Below are 23,927 nucleotides of genomic sequence, written 5' to 3'. Positions count from 1 at the left end.
CTCATCTGTCATATTTCTCCCAGCCAGCAACGACGTCGTGTATCTCAATGCCTGAAATTACAAAATAAAATAGTGCTAATTTTTTATTTTTTCTTTAAATTTTATGCTTAAATATAAGAATTATAAATTAGTTAGTCTCAATTAATTAATATTTATTCTCAATCCATGATTTTGTACTCCATTTCGCATGACAGCCCTTTGAACTCTTCAAAAGTTATTGATCAGCTTTTGATTAATTGGATTTGGAACCGATCGCCGCTGGATTCGAACATAAAAATAAATTATTGAAATTGAATTCGTGTTATGAAATCGAACCCTTTTCTAAAGATATTGAATTTATATTTTTTTTATCAGATAAATCATTATGTAAAGTTTTATATAAGTTTATTGTAAATTTTATATTTATAAAATAAAATAAGAAAGTTAATTATGATTAAAAAACTTATAATCACTTTAAAACTTTACTTTTATTTACTTTTATTTCAAATAATTTTATTTACATGTTCATAATTTTTTTGAAATACAGAACTTATGTAAAATTGATTTATAATAATTTAAAGTATAAAATATAAATTTCATTTGAAACTACTCATTAATGCCTTTGGATCAGTTTGATATAAACAACAGAGTAAGATAATATTGATCTAATAAAGATTGGAATTGGATGGGGATTTGCGGATTGAAAGTTCTACACATATTGCTCCTCCTCTCCCGTCATCAAACATAACGGTGATTTGGATGTTTGGGTTTGTACGCATGATGTATCTAGCTCTTAGTAAGTGAAGACTGATTACAAATCTCTCAGTGGATATTCGGATATAAAGAAAATAGGTTTAAATAAGATATGACAGCTTAAAATAACTGAAAGAATTCGAGATAGCTCATGGAAGAACTATGTGTAATGTGAATTGAAAAAGAAGAGACCTCTCTAATATGGATATTTGTCCTCTATGTAAGGCAGGCTTGAGTTTGAAACTTTTTTGCACATGGTTAGAGTTTATGAGCAAGTTATTCACATCTGGAAGAGCATAAATGGTTTGGCGACTAGAGATAGTTTTTTTACAAAGAACAGTATTAAGAATTGAATTTTTAAAAATATTAATTATTGTGGGAAACAGGTTGATGATTTAGATTGGACTCCAGTTTTTGCATGCACTATATGGTGAATACAGAGGTTTAGAAATCAAGTTTATAGATGAATATCCTCTCTCGGACTCATGCTTGGATATTGAAAAAAGTTATGGAAATTCAAATAGCTTGGAACAATAATGCAACTAATATGAAAACCGTTGGAAGATATAAGAGATAAATTTTTGTGGGTTGGAGTAGTCCGCCGCTAGACTGGGTGGCGATAAACACGGACGGATCAGTTAAGGTAGTTTTGAGTAAAGAAGTTTGTGCAGGTGTTTTTTATGATAATAAAGGCAGCTGATTAGGAGATTTTAAATAAAATTTTGGAGTTTATACCACCATAAAAGCTGAATTATGGATATATATAATACGATGATTTTGGCGTGGGAAATGGGTTGGAAGAAGGTGGATCTATAATCTGATTCAAGGTTGTTATTGAAGCGATATCCAGATGTAAAGTTGAGTCTTTCCGTTAAAAAACCTCTTAGAAAATTGTGTTGAATTGTTGAAACGTCAATAAAAATAAAAGATCATGAGTATTTTCAGATAAACAAATAGTGTGACCGATTATCTTGTCAATGAAGCGATAATAGAGCCATTAAAATTAGAAAGTTTACAGCAATGCTATGGCCAAAATTCTTTTGGATACGTGCTGGAGCATAATAACTTAGAGATATTTGTTAAGGTTAAATTCCTCTTATGTATTTAAAAAATATAAATTTCATTTATTTTTATGGAGATTTTACTATAATTATTTTATATTAAGCACCTATAAATTATATTAATCTAGTAAATGAATGATATTTTTATTAAATTTATTTTTAAAGTGTTATTTTTTAAATTAAGTAACATGAATAATAAACATATTTTAAAAATAATAATAACAAACTGTCATCTATATTGAATAGCATCTATATCTAAAAAAAATTATAGACTACAATTATTATATAGTTTATATAAAAATAATTACTTTATTGAAAAATTGTTAATTAATTATATTCTTATAAAATTTGTCTATTTTTAAATTTTATTAATTTATTATAATATAAAAGATGTAGTCAAATGGCACGTGGAAACAGTCAAAAAGGCAGATTGGGTTCAGAGTTGCAAACGTGTCCATGTGGGCTTAGAATAGGAACCTGCATTTTCTTAGGCTGTGAATCTCTTAAAAAAATAAAGTCTTTAAAGTAATAAAATCTATAATTTAATTTTTATTATTTTAATATTAAATAATAAAATATTTATAATTTAGTCATAGAATATTATTATTATTAATACGTTAATTTTTATATTTTTAAAAATGTATTAAAACATTCTTATCTTTTTTTTCTGTCAATAAAATAGTGTTTCCGTTCTTTTTTCCGTTAAAATTAGATAGAAGATAATAGAGAAAATTTTTAAAATTCAATTTTACTCTTAAATAAATTTTTTTTTTTAATCATTGGATATTACTATTATTAATAATTTAGTATCTATATTTTTAAAAATCTATTAAAACATTTTTATATTTTTTCATATATATTAAAACATTCTTATTGTTTATTTTCGTCAGTGAAATAATCTTTATATTTTCTCATATCTATTCAAATGTTCTTATCATTTTTTTCCGTCAACGAAATAGTCCTTCCTCGTCTTTTCTTTTCGTCAACAAAATCGTCCATTCCTATTCTTTCAGAAATCTATTAAAACATCCTTATTGTTTTTTTTAATAAAATAATTTATATCTTTTCTCACATCTATTAAAATGTTTTATCGTTTCTTTCCGTCAACGAAATAGTCCCTTTTCTTCATCCTTCTCCTCAAAAAAGAAGAAGATGATGATGATGATGAAGGAAAAGAAGAAGAAGAAGAATAATAATAAGAAGAAGCAGAAGAAGAAGCAGAAGAAGCAGAAGAAGGAGGAATAATTCATGAAGAAGAAAGATGAGGAGGAGGAGGAAAAAAATGGGGTAATTTAGTCTTTTACTATATTTTTAACGGCAAAAATAGACGGAATAACTATTTCGTTGACGGAGAAAAAAAATAAAAACGTTTTAATAGGTTTTTAAAAATATAGGGGCTGACTTGTTAATAATGGCAATACTCAGAAACTAAATTGTAAATCTCCTTTAAATAATTTTTTAATTTTATTTTTTATAACCATTTAATCATTTTAATTTTAATAATTTATAATAATTTAATTTTTATAATTTTAATATTTATAATAATTTAATTCATTTTAATTTAATTGACTTTTTTAATTAATAATTGATTAACATTAAAATTAACAGAATGAATATTTTATTAATAAAATAAAAATTTATATACTAAATTATTTAGTACTAAACAAGTAAAAACTAAATTGTAGATTTTAAAAAATTTAAAGACTATAATGTAAATTTATTTTTTTTCTAAAGAAATATATAGCTCTAACAAATAAAGGTAAGGTATATATATAATTACTCTATTTAAATTTAAAACTAATCAGTATTATAAAGAAATAATTGTCGATACTTTTAAAATAATGATTTATTATCCGGATCAATGATAATTTTAATTATTTTTATTTAATTAACTTATATATTTTAATTAATAATATATGTTAAAAATATTTGTATTAAAATTTATATTTTAAAATCTTGGTAATTCTATAAGATATTTAAATTTTATTTATTTAATATACATATATAAATATAATGGACCACTATAATATAAAATTGATTTTATATGAGAATAAGTTTAATTATCATTATATTAAATATTTTATATTAAGATATATGTATAATTAATTAGAATGCATTCCATAAATAAATAGTTTATTTATCCAAATGTGATTAATTCTTATATTAACTTGAGGAGTACAACCTCATGAAAAATACAAATATTATGTAAAAGTATATTTACTAATTAATTTGATTCTGAAAAATTTATAAATTTTTCAATAATATTTTGAGACAACTAAAAAATTATAGATAAAAATTACGAAAAAAAAAGTATTACACATAATTTGTGAGTGTGTGTTTGTGAAATAAATAACGCAGAAGCTCAAATCAAATAGTTTATGCATACAAAACATCAAGTGATGGGCGGACGCAGCTTTGCACTAACTTTTCTTTCTTTCTTTTGTTTTTTTTTTTTCAATAACTTGTGTTGGCATTTGATTAAAGTGCTATTATATTGATTTATTGGTTGATAGTTGTTGCGTTTTGAATTTGGTATTTAGCCTCTTTGTTCTCGGAAAAACCAAGGATTTGCAAATTCAAAAAATTTGTGATAAAACTAAAATTGCTAGACATGTATTCAAAATCCATGTGAGATAAAATTTGACTTAAATATTAATTATTTTATTTTTTTTATACAATATTTAAAATAATAATGACGGAAAGTGAGAAGAGTGAGAGAAAAAAAAGGAAAGTACTTCGAACTTTATTGATTTGATTTTTTTATTGTACCTGTTTTAAATAAGAAAGTTAATATTATTATCAATAAATATTTTCTTCTGTTTTTAATTTGTTAGCTATTTAATTTAAATTGTACCTATGATGTCAGTTAGATTATAAATTAGTATCTTTCCGTTTAAAATTAATAATTTCATAATAATTTAATTTAATTCATTTTTTTAAAAAATTATTATTTGAAATGAAATATATTTTTTTAATTTATAAATTTTTCATTTTAAAATAAGTTAAAATCAATTTATTTAAATTATTTGTTTTACAAAATGAATCATGTGAAATAAATTATATATATTGGATATATATAATTATATAAGTGAGATTTATCGTCTTTGTTCCGAATGAGATATTTGGAATGATTTTCTTAATAATAAAATCTTAATTAATTATATTAAAATAATTTAAATAAATGAAAAATAATTAATAGTTTAATGTTTAAATATTTTAAAAATGATTTTGAAACAATTAATATGTAAAAATGAATGTATTTATTTTACATTTTATATTTATTTACAATATATATATGTATATAATATTTTACAAAAATTTTACTAAACAAATTAAATTATTGTGAAATCATGTTACTTTTATCATGAGTTTATTTTTTAAAATTACTTGGGTATTATTTGTTTTATAAAAAATATTTAATATTTTTTAATGTTTGAAATATTTAAAAAATTTATTTAACAAAAATATTTTAAAAAATAAATAATTTTTAAAAAATAATTTTTTAAAAATAAAATCATTTTTTACATTTTAAAATTTATATTAAAAACTTTATATATAAAATTTATTATTAAATTTTATTTTTTAAATTAAATATAAATAATAAAAAAATTATCTAATTGAAAAATATTAAAAAAAATATTTTTAAATATAAATTAAAAAATATTTTTTAAATATAAATTATGCTAAAAATTAAAAATTAAAGTATAGTTTATATGCTATATAATTTTTTTTTATTTATATTATAAAAAATTTAAGTGTTTAGAAAAATATTTTAAATATTTAAAAATGTTTATTTTCTTTGTAATTGATTTACTAGAATGATTTTTAATTTTAAATGAATCAATTAAAAATATTTAAATATTTAATCTTAAAAATATAAAAATATATTAGTTAGTTATATTAAAATTTAAAAATTAAAAGTATAATTTATCATTAATTAAATTATATTTAGGGTTGAGTCAGGTATAAGAAGATTCCAACTTCCATCAAGCAGTTGCCCACTTTTGAAGGGACCCCATTGCTGGAATAAAAAATATAAAAATTTATAAATTTTATCCAACGGCCCAAAAAGGTTTCCTCTGCTTCTCATTATTACCGCTTTACCGTTAACGCCAAGGTGTCTGAAAAAAATTAAAAAAAAAAAAAAATCAAAATAGACGTGATACCATGTGCAAAATTACTCTACCAGGATCAAACCATTGAAATCCCGCCGCGTCACCAAATGAAGTTTTTTTTTTAAATTTCTAATTATAAAAACAAATCAAATTATAATAATATAATGAGTGCACTATTTCCATTAAAAATATATTAATTAATTTATTCATTAAATATTAAAAAAATCTAAAGAAACTATTTATTAGACTTTATAAAATTATGAAATAATTAATTATTTTTTTTAAATTATAAAAATTAAATAGTAAAATATTTAATAGTTAAAATTAATAAATAAATAATTAATATTTTTTTAAAAAATATATAAATTTTTTTAATATTGAGAAATTAATCAATGAATTTATTTAATATAATTATTTATTAAATAGGATGTATATCTTATATTTGTTTAGGCAAGAATTTGCTTATATCATATTCATGTGAGATGACCTTAAAATATTCTATTCTAATACAAAAGTAAGAGAAGGGTTTGAATTTTAAACCCTAATAAAAGTTAATTGGTGATGATGATGACCACACTATCACATCAATTGCAATCCAAATTAAAAGTTGTACAACATCCCTTCATCAATTGGGACTTGAACAATAACACAACTCATCATTTATCAATGGCCTAATCCAAGAAAAAGCTTGAAAAGCATCACATTTCCACTTTGATTCCACCTTTGCCCCTCCGCTCCATACGCTCCTCTCTGAAAAAATTATTGCTTTACAGTTCAATTTTTATGGATCTGAATTCAACTGAAATGGACCAACACATAGAATAAGATTCTTTCACTGTATTCTTTCATTTTATTATTTGCCACTGTCAACTTGATAAACACTGTACAGAAAAGACTTCCTTCTCCTAATCAGCGATCCATGGAGTGCTCAATCATTGAAAACAAACTATAGGGTTCCTCAAATTTCTAGGGTTTATGAAAAAAATTGTGCTCAGCTTTTGACTTCTTTTCTTTTTCTTGTTTCAAGTCTTTAGGGTTTCCTTATTTCAGGGCTCTGCTTTTGAAAATGAGCTCATAGGATCTCGGGGTTTTACTGTTTTTCATGGTTTTTATAGTCTTCAACCTCGGTTCTTGCATAAAGTGCTTTTGGGTTTTCTTCAGTTTCGGTGATTCAGCTCCATTATACTTCAGCTTGATCTGTTAGTTATATTTGAACTGTTCTTGGTGTTCTGTCAAGGTCGCAGCTTCTTGAATGGATTAGTTGTTTTAGCCTTATTAAGTACTAAGCAAGAAAAACTTCCCATAGTATAAGTTGTTAACCTTGTAGAATTTTTAGCATATATAGCTTCAATTGTAAACTTTGCTTCTGTTTGGGTACTTTCCAAGCAAAGGGGTATTGTACTTGTTGTATGAATATTTCTGCTTTTGTAGAAGGGTCTGCTTTTCAAGTTTCATTACCTGAGAAATGCTCATTTCCCATGAGTTGATCTCACTGTCCCTAGACAATGCAATCGAATCCTTAAACTCATCTCCAATGGAATCAAGCCTTGATTTTCCTGGTGAGATGCCATTGGAATCTGACTTGCTAGATTTGCCGCCACTTCCCACCAATTGCACTGATGTGAATGTCGTTCCTGAACACGAAAAGAACAACTTCGAGCTATCCATATCAAATCTGGAAGGTAAAATTTTCAACTTTGATTATGGTAAGTTGTGTGGAGCTTTAGTTTCAGCCAATGAGGCTATTCTCTTGATTTTAGTTTCAATGGGTTTTTGACATCTTGAGTTTCATCTCTTGCTTCATCATTATTCTTCGGAGTTTAAACTGCAACTCAGAATAGTAACGGCACTTCTAGTTTTCAGCTCTCAGATGTAGTTGATATATTATTTTCTTAATTCAAGTGTTAAATGACATCTCATTATAATTTTTTTTTAATTAATTTTTAGGAGAACTTGCACAGTTGAGGCAGAAGGAGAAGTCACTAAACAAGAAGCGTAAAGAAGCATTAAATAAGATATTGGACATTAAAGGTGGTCATTTACTGCTTGGTATAAAGAGGGAATTTTACTTTTTATGTAATTGTTTGCTTATTGAAGTGCTGATTCCAATTTTCAGGCTGTATTAGAGTATTTTGCCGAGTGAGGCCATTCCTACTGACAGAAAGGAGAAGAACTCCCGAAGCCGTCTCAATTAGGTTAGAGAAGGTTACAGTTAGATCTGTAGGAAATAAGAAGGAATTCGGATTTGACAAGGTTTTCCATCAAGCAGCAACTCAGGGTGGGTAACATGGTATCCAATTTCACATGCTTTTCTGGGTTTACATACATATATGTATTGTAATGAGAGTCTGTTCTTCTTCCTGAAAACTATGTAGAGGATGTTTTTGTTGAGGTTGAACCAATCCTAAGATCTGCGGTTGATGGATACAACGTATGCATATTGGCTTATGGTCAAACTGGGACTGGCAAGACATTTACAATGGTCAGTGAATATCTGAAACATCTTATCCTTGCATTTATGTTGTTTCTTTTTCCCCTTTTTTTCTGAATAATTTAAGATTTGAGGGTTAAAATCATTATCTAGGATGGCACAAATGATCAACCTGGGATCATTCCTCGGGCGCTAGAAGAGCTTTATCATCAAGCTTCTTCAGACAGCTCATCTTCTATATCGTTTTCAATGAGCTTGTTGGAGGTTTACATGGGGAACCTGAGAGATCTGCTGGCTCCAAAAGCAAAAAGATGGTAACTTTTATTAGATTTCATGTTTTTGTTGAATCACAAGTTCACAACTCACAATCTCAGAATTAAAATAGGAGGTTTTTGTAATATGTTGCTTGGCTCATTTGGCTAACTTTACTACAGCAATCTCAACATCCAAACAGATCCAAAGGGATTGGTGGAAATTGAGGGTTTGACAGAGGTCAAGATCCCAGATTTAGCAAAAGCAAAATGGTGGTACACCAAGGGGAGACGGGCTAGATCTACTGCATGGACCAATGTGAACGAGACATCAAGCAGGTCGCATTGGTGGGTTGAGGGTCTCTTTTAATTTTCTTAACTTGTTTCTTTACTTAATTTGGTTTGATGATTACATTATCTGTTTAGTTCCATATATCTAGCTTAACAAGGATCAACATTTCTCGACATGGAGATAAAATGAAAGTCAAAGCACCAGTAAGCAAACTGTGGATGGTGGATCTTGGAGGTAGTGAACGATTGCTGAAAACAGGGGCCACAGGACAGACACTTGATGAAGGACGGGCTATAAATCTCTCTCTTTCTGCTTTAGGTGATGTTATTGCTGCTCTTAGAAGGAAGAGGGGCCATGTGCCTTACAGGCAAGTCCTTGTTCTTACGCCCCCTACTCTTCATCTTTAATGATCTCTTCTTTTTTGGATGGGTAGCTGGGTGTGGGCCCCCATTTACTTTTGCTCGTAATGCACAGGTTGCAAGTTTTACATGAAGCAAAATAACAGCTTCAGCATCCTATTCTCATACTTTCTTTTGACAGATTCTAAATTTCACATCTTTGGTTGCAGAAATAGCAAGCTAACTCAAATTCTCAAAGATTCTTTAGGTAAGGGTACTGCTTGCTAATTGTGAGGCATTGCCTTGTTAACAGGCCATAAAAAAAAAAGAAAAGCTAAGATGCAGTAGTTCAGTGTCATTCCCTTTTATATTAGCTAGTCATAAATGATAAGCTTCATTTGTTGTTGGCATGGGACCCTGTGAATGAATACAAGAAGTGACAATAATTGAACTCCACACGTACGCATTTTTATGACTATAATAGCTTAAGATGATTATTGTCTGCAAAATTGTGTGCCATTTCTGTGGTTAGAAAGTTCCCAATTTACTTTTCTGTTTAGAAACTTAAAAAATGCTTAACCTTTGTAAATCCAATTGCTTTAGGTGACAGTTCAAAGGTTTTAATGCTAGTGCACGTAAGCCCTCGTGAAGATGATGTCGGAGAGACTATATGTTCTTTAAGCTTTGCAAATAGAGCAAGAGCGATTGAAATAAATGGAGAACTGCCAGAGGTACCTCATGCTTCTCAAAGTTCATTCTGAAATATTATTAATATCAACAGAGTTCATAACTGTGAGCTATAACATGTGCTTATAATTAGGAAATTATCAAGCTAAGGCAGAAAAGGATCTTGGAGCTTGAAGAAGACATGAGAGAAGCTGAAGAAGAGTGCCAAAACGTTAGGAATCAAATACAAAAGGCTGAGTTCTTGTTAAGCGAAAACAAAAAACTTCTATTAACAAATTACCCGTTTACTGAGGACAAGGAAAAGACACCTGTGAGTGACAAAGAAGATGGTAGGACAGTAAATAGAACTCCTTTAATTACTGAAAATGGAAATAGGAATTCTCTCCCTAGATTCATGACGTCTACTGTAGCTAGTCGCCAAAGGCAAAATGCTGCCGAGAAGGAGATAGTCAGAAAAGCAGGAAGTTTGAGACCAGGGACAAAAAGTTCAGTCCAATTTTCTGGTTTTCACTCTCTCAGTTTTTCAGATATTCGTCTCAAATCAATTTTACGGGATTCAAACAGAAAATCTGGGTATGGTGAGACAAAAACCATCCTTAAAGAGAATCTCAAATGCAATAGCTCAGATTTGAAGATACCCTTCTTGCCACGAAGCAAGATGGTTACTGCATCTGATCCGAATTTGAGAACTACGCTTAGTCGCCATCGAAGAAGAATGTCTGATCTGAACTGAGGAGAAACAAGTCCCATTTTGGTGATGTTTTATTAATTATTATTATTATTTTGGTCTGCTAACGTGTGTAGTTGTGCTGTTGTGCTTGAGATTTCTTTTTTGATCCAAAGAAGCTTTTACTTGTGTGTCATAATGTACTGTGGTAAGAGTTGAGTTGCTTAAGCTTGTCGGGATCTGTTAGTATTATTTACATGATCCCTGTGTCATCACATGGGTTGGATTGTTTAGGCGTGTTGGAAAAAATTGTTAATTTCTCATTAACAGAATCATTGTAGCACTGGTTTAATCCCTTTTTTTAAGAATATATTTATATCATACTTAAAAAAATTCTCTTGTTACCTGTCAGATATGTTTTCCTCTCAGATATGTTTTCAAGGATATATTTATATCATCCCTGCAGATCTAGCTGTGAGCTGCTCCATCCAGCTTGCTGGTCAGACTTTATAATGCATTCTATATATGCAAATGCAATGCATCTCCTGACATTAACAGTTCCTTCTTCTGGCCATTTACCTGATCTCCTATTCAACAACCACACAGCAATAATCACAGCTCTGAACAATTTCAACCACAAAACATTATAAGAAATAACTTTGAAGTGGAAGATGGTGCATAAGTGCAGAAGTCTGGCAAGTTTTTAATAATGCTCTTGGTAAAATTAAAAAAAAAGTTTTTAATAATGCTTTGATTTCAAGTGACTTTAAAGTGGGCAGGCATGGAGAGATCAACGAGTCAAAATAACAGGCAGACCACCGTACTGATTCAAATACTTCTTAATACACATGCAGAGCATCTCCTTTAAATCCTTAATGTGAAAAATCAAGCATATAACCAGTAAAACGCTAAGCAGCAATGCCTCTCAGACGAAAGACATAAGACTCACTCTGCACTTCTGACATGTGGAAACCGTTCATGAAAATTTGCGGCCTCTGTATGTTTGTGATGCTTGTGCAGAGGATGAAAATATCTCGACTTGCAACATGCTCGAGTAGCTAGCTTCAACGTTAGCTAGGTTCCATTGTCGGCCAAAATGCACCTTTGCTCAGAAGGCTTCCAATCCAGACTAATAATCAGATCCACTCTTCTAACTAAAAGCAACATTAAGTAATTAGGAGTGTCCTACAGCAACATTCGTTCATGTTCACAAAATCATGCTTGAGTGCGTAGACTGACTTTCTCTGGTAGTATATGCAGCCTGTTGGTCCTAACCAAGCAGGCCAAATTACTATAGAACTCCAAAATATAGAGACGAAATGCAACACTAGACATTGTTTAGTCAATAGATAAATTCAGATTTGTTGAAGTGCAATGAACTGTTGCATTTCACATCACAGTTTGAAGCTGTGATGAAGAAACAGAAATTTCCAGAAAAAGAATTTTTAAGTCCATGGGCATGTTCTGTATTTAAATCCGCCATTACATAATTGGCAGAAGAAACCCTCACCTTTGTAATCAGTGATAAAATCAAGTTTATACAAATTTTCCCCTGGGAGCATACAAAATCTTCAACTTTGTCTACAAACAGATCATCTACTTAAATCAAAATATTCAATCTCTGATTCTCCCTTCCACTTTCAACTATCAACAGAATGATGAAGAGCTAAACCTCTGAGAAATGGTGAGATAAATAATCGGAAATGACAAAACATGCCTATAACATCTAGGGAAAATTCAATCTTGAATCAGAATCACCCAGAACCAAAACCAAGAAAACTATAATCTACACCTCTTAGGCTTTGAACCGTTTAAACTCAAACCAAATTTCATAGTGATTAAAAAGCAAACTATCATGTGTGTGCTTTCCCAAATACGCAAGCCCCAAACTGGTCAGCCTCTTAGTACATTCCTCACCTCCCAGTCTTGAACAGAACTTAATATTATGTGACACGAAGATTCGCCCATTGTAAGGTCTCAACTTACTCGCTAACCTTTCTAGTCCAACCCAGACAAGCTTGTCAGGCATGTGAAGAAACACAGCACTAGCATATATTAAATCATATACAACGCCTGCACCAAACTTGGAGAACTCCATATCTTCCCCTCGCACAATCAGAGGTCGCTTGTATAGAAGACCCTGTGAAGGAAGCTCATACCTTAATGCAGCCATTAAAGAGAGCTCGTCCCTTTCTAGACATTGGTAGTGTTCAGGATTAAGATACCGAATAAAATGCAACCCAACACGTAGTGTGCCACACCCAATCTCAAGCACTTGTGAGCTGGGTGATAGATGCGCAGCTTCAGCCAGGAATTCAAACACATCTCGCCCACCTGCCCATGGCTCCCCGTAGTTGCTATGGTGTTCTTCCACAAGGAGCTCACCAGGGCAAGGAAGTGCTGTATGATTATTGGATTCTGGCTCTTCATAGTGTGATATGCCCTTGTACCTGGAAAACATAGTCCAATCAATTCAAAACAATTCCCCTAACCAGAAATTATCATGTAGTTTTAATTTGTAATATCATTATGTACACCAGTTAAAAGAGAAATCTCACATAATCAGAACACAAACATTAGCTTAAAGAATTTTAGGTCCATAACCCAATGATTCAATTACCCAGCAAGTGAGAGAAATGTAAAAGCTAATCAGAGTAAAACAAAATGTTATACACTTCCAAAAAACAGAACAGACAGATTAGCTAAACTCAAACCAGTAGCAGCATTCTTCCATGGTTCATGGAGATTGGCATGCGGATAAATCTAAAAACCCCACCTTTTTTGACACCCACATAAAACCTAATCAGCCAAAACAAAACACACAACACTATATACATTTACCCTTTAGAGAGAGAGAGAGAGAGAGAGAGCGCTCTTACTGAATCAGATCTTCGAGTTGCTGAGCCCTAGTGCGAGGATTAATGCCTTTTCGGAGAACGTTGTCTTGCATATGCAATCCATTCACCCGGATCTGATCCTTGACCCATTCGATATCCTCTTTTGTCGGCGATATCCTCACTTTAGCACCCACATCACCTCCGCCTGCTCCACCGCGACCTCCGGCAAAGCTTTCTAAAGGTGGAGCAGAAGCCGGACAATCACAAGAAGATAGAGAAGAGAAAAGTAAGAACAACATGATAGCTGCGACAGAGACCGAGAGCACGAGAACTGGAACTGTTATGACTATTCCCTTCTGTGTCGGCGATGAAGATGAAGCATAGATAGCCATTACAACTTGTGTGGTTGTGTTCTTTGTCGGATTGTCGTTTTTATGTATCTTCCTCGTTCATCTTTCTTTTTTCTCCTTCCATATGCAGGCTCTGTGCGAGTACGTGGTTTTTAAGACTTCTGTCGTTTTGAGAATCTCGATTCGTTTGCTTAGGTTCGCAAAAGCATGGCCATGGGGTCCTGAACTCGTGATCAGCTGCTGTTTTTGTTTTTAGTTTTTCCTGAGATATAGATTATATTAAGAAAAGGGGCCAAGCCCATAATAGAAGTCAAAGAAAATAAATTAGCCTGAAGCCTGAGCGCACTAAAAAGCCCACAGCCAAGTACGCAGAGAATCTTAGAGCTGGGTAGATCTTCAGTCCTTTCACTGCTGCTGGCCTGCCACCTTTAATGCCTCCGCCATTTTAGAAGAGGAAGGCCGTATCTTTCTAACTTTTGTAGTGTGATCGGTGTTGGTGAATAAATACGTTTATAAATTTATTCGCGAGTGGGTGGGTTTGCGAATTCTAAACGAGCGGAATGTATTAAATTCAAATTCAATTTATTTATTAAATAAATTTTAAAAATGAGTTCAAGCTCTCGTTTTTTAAATAAATTTAAATCGAGCCATTTAAAAAATAAATTGATTTAAATCAAATTTTTATCGAATAAAATTTTGAATAATTTAAGAGAGTGCGGTTGGTTGCACCGCTAATTAATCTACCAATTAAACCATCAATCCATCCACCGATCCCTTAACCGGGTCAATAATTAGCACAATCATAACTTGCATTCGGTGTTGAATTCTCATGTCTTAAATGATGTCGTTTTGATATGATGGTGAGTATGATCCGTTGAAAACCCCTAATTAAACCCTAACACCAAGAACAACATACATCATGCTTCCATTTCTGAACCCGAAAAGCATGCAGTCCCCAAAATCTATAATCAGCATTTCTAAGCTAAACCCTAAATCCCTCTGCTTCTTCTATTCGTCCGCATTCTGTCATCGTGATCCTCACCTAGCTCCATCGCATTACCGTTTCATCTCCTCCACCAACTCCGTTTGCTCATGGATGGACTCCATCAAAGGGGTGTTCACCGGCAAAAAAGCCGACTCCAAAGACACTGTGGAATCATTCACGCTTCTTCGTTAGTATCAATTTACTATTCTATTACTGCTATTTGTCATTTTGTTATAAATCTGTGTAATTATGATATCAGGTTTTGCTGATGAGCTGAAGAATGCAAGGAGGGTTGGGTCATTCAAGCAATTCATTGTGGGTCGAAGCAGTGAAGCAACATTTGCCGACGCTTTTGAAAAAATGGAGGGGATTGTTCGATATCTCCATGGTTTTGATCCTACTGGAGAGGTTGGTTTATCCCTTTTCAGTTGCTTTCATAAATATTTGTGGCAATTGTAACCAGCGCATGTGGAGTCAAAGCAAACATGTTTGTTTTTTTTTTGTCCTTAAAAATTATAAATGTTTCTGGGTACCTTTTCTGATTATGATTTTAGGTTTCTTGATTGTCAGAACGTGCAAACCTCCCAAAAGCAAGAAGCAGCAAAGCACTGTAATTGCACAATAGCTGATGTTGAGAGGGCGCTTGCACAATTTACGTGGGCCAAAGAAGCACAAAAGAAGCTACAGAAGTTAAAGGAAGAAGGAAAACCTGTTCCAAAGAGCATTGCTGAGGTACTAAACGACTACCTATTTTGTTCCTTGTAAAGTTTGAATTTTGAATATCGATATTGTTGTCTTTCAAGGTATCCGAGATGTTATCACATGAGTTGAACTTGTTTGAAACAGAAATTTCTTTTGTTAATTTGCATAAATTGGTGTATAAACTGAACATCTTTCCCCTTTTCTTTTTTTTTGTAGAGTAGTTATCTTTTTGAAGAAAAAAGGAAAAAAATTGGTATAGAAATGATAGTTTGGCAAGCTATGTTTTCTGAGCTACATGATCAGTCGCCAACTTCACTTATTTAATTTTTCATTTTATGTGTATTTCGGTTTTAATTTTTAAAATCTAGGTTCAGAAATATGTGTTCATGGTCCCATAATGTTATCTCTCAATTGAGATGCTGGAAAATGTATTGTTGATTTATATTTATGTTTTCCAGATGCAAAAAATGATGGGATCAACACCATTAGAACTTGCAAGGTCTAATTTGGCTAAGAGTGGGCAATTAAGCAGAAATGCATTCTGTCCATGCGGTTCTAAGAAGAGATACAAACGGTAATTGAGATGCTTCCAGTTTCTTTTGCTATGTGATGGTATTTTATGGACAACTCTTATTTTATTTTTGAGATAGAAAGTAGAATTATATTATTGGTGTGAACTCGTAAATACTAGTGGCTCAATTGCTTGCATCTGCACATGTTTTCTGGCTCCAATTCCTTATTAGTATGATTATATTTTCTCGATTCATTTTCAGAGGTTTTAACTAAAGCTGTAGTCGCTTTTTTTTAATGCAAACTCTGAAATATTGTAGATGCCATTGCATTTGCATGCTGTATGTGTATTTGTATCTACACGTAATATGATTCCATTTCGGTGTGCTTTTATTTTTTTTTTAGGGTTCTTATAATTACTTGCTCATGACACTTTGTCTAGAAATTATGGGATCCAAGTAAAAGTTATGATTTTGAAGTTTTCGTTAATTAAGAGGTTGACAGAATTGCTAAGGTTACCCAATCTCTGTGCACGGAAGTTTTTGAATTTTTTTGGTCAACTAAAGCTTAGTGCTTGGATTTTGATAGATTCTTTTTCTTTCTTTCTTTCTTTCTTTTTTTTGGGCCAGTTGAAGCCATTTTTCAATTGCTGAGAACTTCCCATGGTGGATACTAGCCTTTCATTGGTTGAACTTTTATTATGCTGTGGAATGCATGCTGTATTACTTGAAGCTTTTAGGTACATGTGCACGTTCATATGTTAGAGCGCTAGATCTAAATACTTTTCCCATTATCTTTTGTGATATATCAATGAGAAAAGAAAAGGTCCTTTTCTGTAGATGGTTATACTTGTTAACATCAAAATTTTATAGCTTAACCATTTTGGTCAAACGTTGATATCGAATACTTGACCTGCCTATATTGACTTGCTAGCATATTAAATCTGTGTGAAAGTTGCTTATGCTTGGTTGAACTGCAAGATTTTTTCACACAATAGCTTTGTGCATGTGCTGTCAACCACTTCATTAACTTGGTTTTCTTTTAATTGTTATTTTCACCAGCAACAGGTTGAATAGTTACTAAAAAAGTTGCTGTCTTTCCTATCCAGTGATGTTGTTTACAATACAGTGATAGTGCACAGAGTTTCGTGTGCATGGTTTCTTCTTGAAAACTAGCTTATCTGTTTTCATATGCTTTATGATGAAGGTGCTGTGGAAAGGATTAGGAGGTTTGAAAGCTAGAATGGAAGAAGAGCACTGACGATCATGCTTGGATAGTTGGGTATAACCGTATAAGAAACTTGAAATGTGGGCTAAGATGCACCGTCTCATGGACTTCTCAATATGGTCATTTTTTCTTTTCAAACTCAATAAGGTCATTTGATAAATCTTGCATAGACAAATTTGCCAAAGATCAGCTTCTTTTCATTTTTGACCCTTGAAGTCTCAGGGTTGTTTTGTTTCACTGGGCTGCAAGTTGCAACATGTATTATTAGTTTTCTGGATGTGCTACCACTAAGAATGTAGAACAGTGGTTGTTATAGGATTTTGCTCTTGACGACTAGGGATTTCTTTTCTCTCCCCCCCCCTCTCCACAAAAAACTAAAGTTCAAAGGCACCAAGATATGATGATCAACATCCCGAATGCATAAGATGCCAAAGTTGTAAGGCACCTAATCTACAGACTATGAAGTTTGTGAACTGCTTGTAAATCCCAAGAAACATGCAGTGAGATAGATCAAATCCGGGAGACTAGGCCATGAGCTGAGACATGGTCAACTTTCCAATCATTCATTGGGAAATTTGAACTGAGCTTCTTGGATGTGCTTCATATGGTGCCTGAGGAATCTGAGAGAATTTTGCAAGTGGAAGTAAAATTCAAAGCCATCTTGAAATATCTCAAGATTCCATGATTTGTTGTTTTTCACCTTTGAATCCCACATGGCACTAGCCAACTTGCTGCACACAAGCTTGTTGAAAGCCTACTGGCAAACATAAGAATATGGTTGAACCAGGCTGTGTTTATTCTTAAAGCCATCATTGAGATTGTTCTGTTGTAGATGTAAAATTTAACTTGGAAGCGTCTGGAATTGAAAGAATAATTTAAACAAAAGAGATTAGGATTATAATTTGATTTTCTTATTCTTGCTGTTACACTTCCACTATGAAAAGCAAATGAAATGCGTGTATGGAGCACTATCTCCTTAGACCCACAGAGCTGTGTATGATGTCAAAGAGGGTTTGATTTCCAATTGTATGATGCAATGTTGCTTGCCTAAACATGTTGTAACCCTAATTTTAAGTGTGCTGCAATTGGTCTATAAAATAAATTTCATTAAAGAAAAGGATTGGATAAAGATTACAAACTTGGGTTTCACTTTCATGGAATCAAATTCAGTTTAACAGACATTAAAGCAATTCTTACTTTTGAATAATTTACGATAAACCTGGTCTTTATTAATTTAAAATTTGGAAAAACTTGTCAGGGTATCTTCGCCATTCCCCTATCTAAAAGATGCTTAATGTGTTGGAATCTGATGAAACAAGTCTTCGTTAGTTAATTAAATTCTTTAATAACGTTCTGATTCTTGGCAATAACATTATAAAATTACAGATTAGATTCATAATTCCACTAATCCTTGATGACCTTTGCATGCTTATCCATAATGCAAATGGAAGTGGAAAGCTTTATAAATACCCTACATGGTTTCCCAATAGCCCAACCTTTACTAAGAACACATAAAGAATCTCAAATACACCCTTAAAATGGTGAAGCTTTCTACCTTCTGTTTTCTGCTTCTCCTCCTCATCTTTGCTCCTGGTAAAAGTTTCTACTTTTGATGTTACAGAACACTGAGGTTTTTCTGCTTAAATTTATTAATTGATTACTGATAATAAATTTAATTATTAAAGGACTAATTTTATGATTTATCTTAAAATATATGCTTGTGTGTATGAGGATAATTTGATGGGTAGATAAATATGATTGTGGAAGTGCAGATGAAAAGTTGGTGCTCAAGGCAGAAGGAAAAGATTGCCACAAAGTTTGGAACTGCAAAGGAGGCAACCGTTGCTGGGAGGACTGCAGAAACAAATATAATGGAATGGGACAATGTGATTTATACACTGCACCCCCTGTTCCTAAGCAGTGCTTTTGTGCATACAAGTGCTGATCAATCATCTTTACCTTAAATAAGATCTTTCCAAGGCTTCAGATTTCGGAAAAAAAAAAAGAAGTCTTAGATTGAAGCTAAGATGTCATTATATATATGATGTTATTATGTAATCAAATTATCGTTTATCCCAGTTTTCTTTCTTTCTTTTTTTTCTTCTAAATAAGATTAATCTTATTATCTATATTGTCAAACACCCCTGTGAATTTCACAACTGAGGAGACTTATGCTCCTCTAGCTTGACAGAGAGAGAACTTCTCTCTCTTTATATTGCCTTTCTAGGAGCTCTTGTGCTCGTTTTAGTGATATGTTCTATAGGAACCGAAGAAAACAAACTCCAAATCCTGAGTTAATCTCCTTTTCGCACTCGAGCCCTTTTCTTCTTCCTAAACTTCTTTCGCCCGATCTCGCTGCTTCACACACTCTCTCCCTTCTTTCTCCAGTAACTCCTGAATTAATTTAAACAAAAATAAAAAATATACTAAATTAAACGTTGTACACGAAAGCCATAAAACAATGATAATTCCATGGGAAATCGAAGGTTGTTGAAAAAAAAAAAAGAAAAAGAAAATTAAAGGAAAAAAAAAATCAAGAGGCCAAATCTTCTATATCAATAGTATATGGTGGGTCCCTTGAGTTACATACAACTTCGACATGAAGAACTAGAGAGTAGAGAATAAAACTCCTACTTTGTCATTGTATGTGGCGTTGGAGTATGAGCCTCTGGGATGAAGTTATTTCCTTGTCTGAATTCTTGACATTTCTACTGCTCTACTCCCAAGTAAAAGCCTCTTCGAATAATGCGTGTTTTTAATGGAATGGGAGGTGGTGATTACACTGGAGGGCCACTGTCATTATCTAGTTTCTGCTTTTAATCTTTGATCAACCAGCAAGTCATTTTGGTTCTGTTCCTTCTCCATCTTCCATTAAGAAGCCCGAATTTTGATACTCTGTTTGAGGTGCTCTTTTTCTGATCGAAGGTTGCTCATTGCCCCTTTTTACATTATGGGTCATCGGATGTTTGATGTTTTTCGTGTTTAATATTCTCTTATATAGTCATCTTCACATGCATTTGCTCATGTTTTTTTCTTGGAGTTTGCTTGGGTTTCTGTTTTACTTGTCAAAGTTTGAACTTTTGGTTTACTTCATATCAATAGCTTTGGTTCTGAGGCATCAATTCCTCCATCATGAGTAGAAACTATCATATACTCTGTGTAGAAGGAGGTAGAGTAAAGTTTTAAAGTAAGGTCCTTTGTGGTTTTTAATCCTTTATATTTTTTACTGTTTGGGTGGAAGGAAAGTCTTCCAAGGTATTTGGCACCTCCAAAACCTAATATCTCAATCTCTCCCGTTTCCTTTTGCAAGAGGGAAGCCTCAACCTATTATTGTCGGTGAAACTGCAAAGTGTTCAATTACCATAGAAAACACTGTTAGTGACCCTGTGGATCTTTGGGGAGTTGGCATTTTTTGCTCAAATGCAGCAGATTCATTCACTTCATCTCTTTTAGAGCCTCCATCAGCCAATTCAAGGGCGGAAAATGCCCATGGCTTCGTGGAATCGTATTCTCTTGAGGATAGAGTACTTCAGCCAAACCAAACACTAACTATTTGGTTATCTTGTAGACCAAAGGAAATGGGTATTGCTCTTTTTTCCTCTTCCATTGTCTGAAGACTATTCCAAGTAAGAGGAACATTTATGCTTTTGGCACGTCAATTCTGAAAAAACATACTATTTTATTGTATTTTACTGCTGTAGAAACAGTATAACCATTCTGTTTTCAGGGATGCATTTATCGTGTTGAGGCTGATGAAGTGCTTCTGAGATTTAACAAGGATTTTCATACATGTCACTGGGATGGCAATTTGTACAATGTTCTATTTACATATAATAGGGTGAATATAAGGAGGTTGTATCAAGCAGTTGAAGCAGCAGAGAACTTGGAGCCTGATCTTCTCTTTCCGTATCAATCAACCAAGAGGAGATTGATTTCCACAGAAAGATTTGTGCCTTTTTCTAGCAGAGCAAATGCATCCTGCGCAAATGATTCTGGGTTGCAAAGGTGCTCCTCCGTATGTAATTCTGCACCTCCCATCTAAGCTATTCTACAAGGAGGAGTTTACTTGCATGTAAGGCAGACACTTCTCCCTCCTTAAGTTTTGACACAGCTCTTCTTCCTAGCAAAAAATTTTCCTGTCGGCATTCAAGGCTGCGATGAGAGGGAAGGCAATAATCGTTCGTGGTTTAACCGAATTGAGGCAAGTAAGGCTGTTGAAATTGTAAGGAAGCTGAGAGAAAGTACAGATCTAAATGAGACTGATATTGGGGTAATAACACCTTACTGACAACAGGTCCTGATGATCAACAAGGCACTTGAAACCTGGGGAAATGTCTGATGTGAAGGTTGGGAGTGTCGAACAATTTGAAGGACAAGAAAGAGAGGTCATTATTGTATCTTCTGTGAGGAAAACTGTCGAGCACAGTAACTTTGACAGAACTTAATGTCTGGGTTTTCTCAGTAACCCGAAGAGATTTAACGTTGCAATTACCCGAAGAGATTTGCAGTCTCTTTGGGCATTGAGCTAATGTAGTGCAATCGTGTTTAGTGACTCATTTTGGGTCTTTCTAATCAACACCATTTGTACAATAATTAAATTCTTTCTCTCCTTTATGAGTCTTAAAGATCATGTGATGACTGAATACTTTGGTTTGGCAGGATTCTTACTGGGAAGGGCTTCTGTGGTATTGTGTGGATAACAGCTCCTACAAAGGCTGCCCTCTCCCTGGAAGGCCTATTAAAGGGAAAGACTTGAATTGTGAAGCCGGGGATTCTCGTGTCTTACATTTTGAAAGTAGAGACATGGTTCCAGAAACTCCGCAGGCTGTCACCAATGCAGGAAGCTGAGTCGTGTTGGAAGTAATTTCCTCACTTTACCAGGAGTTCTGCTTTCTTGTTTCGTAGGAGTTGGGACGATATTTTAGGCTGCTCTATTTCTTTATTAAAAGGGAAATTTACTTTTTAGTCCCTGAGGTTTAACGTAATTAACACTTCTGTCCCTCTATTTTGGCGACTCAACACTTAAGTCCCTCACTTTCTATTCCGTCCAAATTCGTAGTCTTTCCGTCCATTTAAACCGTTTGGTCAAAGAGTCAAAAGTGAGAGGTGATAATTTTTTCCAAAAATACCCTTCTCTTAATGTGAAATTCCTTTTTTTTTTTCTCTTTCATGCTTTCTCTCTCCAGTTGCAGAAGAAGAAGAAGAAGAAGAAGAAGAAGAAGAAGAAGAAGAAGAAGAAGAAGAAGAAGAAGAAAGAAGAAGAAGAAGCTGCTGCAAAAAGAGTAGGAAGAAGAGGAAGAAGAAGAAGAAGAAGAAGAAAGAAGAAGAAGAAGAAGCTGCTGCAGAAAGAGTAGGAAGAAGAAGAAAGAAGAAGAAGAAGAAAGAAGAAGAAGAAGAAGAAGAAAGAAGAAGAAGAAGAAGAAGTTGCAGAAAAAGAAAGAAGAAGAAGAAGAAGAAGGAGGTTAATTTTGTCAATTTACGTGTCCCAAACGGCTATTTTGGACGGAAGGATTACGAAATTGGATAGAAAAGAAAGTGAGGGACTTAAGTGTTGGGTCGCCAAAATAGAGGGACAGAAGTGTTAATTACGTTAAACCTCAGGGACTACAAAGTAATTTTCCCTTATTAAAACTGGTTGAAATCCCACATCGGATATGCACGTTTGATTTAACATATGGCCGCGGTTACAAGTGGGAGTTGGAACTGATTCGAAAACATACTTACCTGGACGGGTTAATGGGTGATCAAGAAGGCCCATGGCCTAGGTCAGTGACTTCCATTGCACTTTGGAGGGGTGCTGTTCTAAGGTCTCCCCAAGTGGGAGAGCCTACGTCATAATTTGTGGCAGTTGGGGCCTGCGTTCGCGCGGCCCCTTTCTAAAGTTAATTCTAAGGATTCTCTCTTTTAGGTTGGAATGAACGGTTTGTTTTTCATATGTTGGGCTAGCCCGGATCTCAAAGGAAAGTGTTTCCCGAGTGGTTTTAAATTTTTGGGTTTTGGTTCTCTGATGATAATATTTCCAAAATAAATTCAAATCAGATTGGAGGAAGCCCATCTCGATTTGTTATTAAATTTATAATTAATTTCTGATAATTATTGTAAAAAATTTTTCATTCCAAACATAATATTGGAGATATAATTATATATGCTCTTGCAAGCTGCAAAGATAAATGGTATTACAGATGCATTGTTGTTTTTCAATTATTCAGTTTATGATATGTACTATCATATATTTTTATCCCATTTTAAATTTAAGCAACTATTGTGCAAACAAATATATTCTCTGATTGAACCCAGTCATTGATGCGAATTAACTTCTGCAGCAATGATTTATGTAAAATGGTTAAATTATGTAATAAACAAACTTTTTTTCTCAAACTATTGATTGGTTGCATGGTTCAATCTCTCCTTTTTCTTTTTTTTTTTTCTCTAACTTCCGTCATTAGGTTATTTTAATTAATTAAGCTTCAAAATAGCCTCAGTTAAGGATCCTGGTTTTGATGCACTGCACTCAAGGAGCCTTCTTTCATGCGATAGATTTTTTTTTTTTTTTTCCAAAAGAGAAAATGCAGCAGATGGATAGAAAAGAGAAGATGCAAGATAAAATGCAGCAGATAGGTTAGAATAGAGGAGAAACAAGAGAATTGAAGGAGAAATCTTTATTAGTTTGATTTATTTAATGTTAAAAAGGTAATTTTAGCATACAAATAACTTTTTTTCGCTTTTGATTTTCCGTTTTGAT

General features: G+C 32.8%; 4 protein-coding genes, 1 non-coding gene and 1 pseudogene across 6 annotated transcripts; 5 read left to right on the top strand and 1 right to left on the bottom strand.

Annotated features, from left to right (window-relative positions):
- The first annotated feature begins 6,574 nt into the window (after positions 1 to 6,574).
- Positions 6,575 to 10,860, top strand: LOC110622524 (kinesin-like protein KIN-14U). The gene is made up of 10 exons (XM_021767054.2): positions 6,575 to 7,590; positions 7,856 to 7,939; positions 8,025 to 8,186; positions 8,284 to 8,390; positions 8,493 to 8,653; positions 8,774 to 8,938; positions 9,031 to 9,249; positions 9,451 to 9,488; positions 9,824 to 9,951; positions 10,041 to 10,860. Exons 1-10 carry the CDS (start codon positions 7,374 to 7,376, stop codon positions 10,638 to 10,640), a joined length of 1,881 nt encoding a protein of 626 aa, XP_021622746.1. The 5' UTR covers positions 6,575 to 7,373; the 3' UTR covers positions 10,641 to 10,860.
- A 1,074-nt stretch (positions 10,861 to 11,934) lies between these two features.
- Positions 11,935 to 14,008, bottom strand: LOC110622525. Its single transcript, XM_021767055.2, has 2 exons — positions 13,454 to 14,008; positions 11,935 to 13,024 (listed from the first exon to the last, which is right to left on the bottom strand). The coding sequence occupies exons 1-2, from the start codon at positions 13,801 to 13,803 to the stop codon at positions 12,370 to 12,372; spliced, it is 1,005 nt and encodes a 334-aa protein (XP_021622747.1). The 5' UTR covers positions 13,804 to 14,008; the 3' UTR covers positions 11,935 to 12,369.
- A 585-nt stretch (positions 14,009 to 14,593) lies between these two features.
- Positions 14,594 to 18,016, top strand: LOC110622014 (protein translocase subunit SecA). Of its 2 annotated transcripts, none has more exons than XM_021766348.2 (5): positions 14,594 to 14,933; positions 15,006 to 15,154; positions 15,317 to 15,478; positions 15,907 to 16,022; positions 17,020 to 17,133. In XM_021766348.2, exons 1-5 carry the CDS (start codon positions 14,681 to 14,683, stop codon positions 17,039 to 17,041), a joined length of 702 nt encoding a protein of 233 aa, XP_021622040.1. In that variant the 5' UTR covers positions 14,594 to 14,680; the 3' UTR covers positions 17,042 to 17,133. The 2 variants fall into 2 exon arrangements, with proteins under 2 accessions (XP_021622040.1, XP_021622041.1); XM_021766349.2 differs by lacking the exon at positions 17,020 to 17,133 and adding an exon at positions 17,165 to 18,016 and having other exon boundaries at positions 14,610 to 14,933.
- A 597-nt stretch (positions 18,017 to 18,613) lies between these two features.
- LOC110622495 (putative defensin-like protein 184) lies at positions 18,614 to 19,277 on the top strand. Its single transcript, XM_021767005.2, has 2 exons — positions 18,614 to 18,778; positions 18,958 to 19,277. The coding sequence occupies exons 1-2, from the start codon at positions 18,724 to 18,726 to the stop codon at positions 19,128 to 19,130; spliced, it is 228 nt and encodes a 75-aa protein (XP_021622697.1). The 5' UTR covers positions 18,614 to 18,723; the 3' UTR covers positions 19,131 to 19,277.
- Positions 19,278 to 19,430: 153 nt separating this feature from the next.
- On the top strand, positions 19,431 to 22,127 carry LOC110623333 (annotated as a pseudogene).
- A 774-nt stretch (positions 22,128 to 22,901) lies between these two features.
- Positions 22,902 to 23,061, top strand: LOC122724781. Its single transcript, XR_006352222.1, has one exon. It is a non-coding gene; the product is annotated as a U1 spliceosomal RNA (small nuclear RNA).
- Positions 23,062 to 23,927: the final 866 nt, after the last annotated feature.

Source organism: Manihot esculenta, chromosome 9 (genome assembly GCF_001659605.2).
Source record: "Manihot esculenta cultivar AM560-2 chromosome 9, M.esculenta_v8, whole genome shotgun sequence".
NCBI lineage: Eukaryota > Viridiplantae > Streptophyta > Magnoliopsida > Malpighiales > Euphorbiaceae > Manihot > Manihot esculenta.
This window is presented reverse-complemented; position numbering and strand designations above follow the sequence as displayed.

What these genes read in the sequence shown, in the direction of transcription:
- LOC110622525 (XM_021767055.2), bottom strand. Translation starts at nt 13,803, where the DNA reads ATGGCTATCTATGCTTCATCTTCATCGCCGACACAGAAGGGAATAGTC. An exon ending in CAACTCGAAGATCTGATTCA is followed by an intron (nt 13,025 to 13,453) that starts GTAAGAGCGCTC and finishes TATGTTTTCCAG; the next exon opens with GTACAAGGGCATATCACACT.
- LOC110622495 (XM_021767005.2), top strand. Translation starts at nt 18,724, where the DNA reads ATGGTGAAGCTTTCTACCTTCTGTTTTCTGCTTCTCCTCCTCATCTTT. An exon ending in CCTCCTCATCTTTGCTCCTG is followed by an intron (nt 18,779 to 18,957) that starts GTAAAAGTTTCT and finishes GTGGAAGTGCAG; the next exon opens with ATGAAAAGTTGGTGCTCAAG.
- LOC110622014 (XM_021766348.2), top strand. Translation starts at nt 14,681, where the DNA reads ATGCTTCCATTTCTGAACCCGAAAAGCATGCAGTCCCCAAAATCTATA. An exon ending in GTTTTGATCCTACTGGAGAG is followed by an intron (nt 15,155 to 15,316) that starts GTTGGTTTATCC and finishes CTTGATTGTCAG; the next exon opens with AACGTGCAAACCTCCCAAAA. An exon ending in TCTAAGAAGAGATACAAACG is followed by an intron (nt 16,023 to 17,019) that starts GTAATTGAGATG and finishes TATTTTCACCAG; the next exon opens with CAACAGGTTGAATAGTTACT.
- LOC110622524 (XM_021767054.2), top strand. Translation starts at nt 7,374, where the DNA reads ATGCTCATTTCCCATGAGTTGATCTCACTGTCCCTAGACAATGCAATC. An exon ending in ATCCATATCAAATCTGGAAG is followed by an intron (nt 7,591 to 7,855) that starts GTAAAATTTTCA and finishes ATTAATTTTTAG; the next exon opens with GAGAACTTGCACAGTTGAGG. An exon ending in GCTCCAAAAGCAAAAAGATG is followed by an intron (nt 8,654 to 8,773) that starts GTAACTTTTATT and finishes ACTTTACTACAG; the next exon opens with CAATCTCAACATCCAAACAG.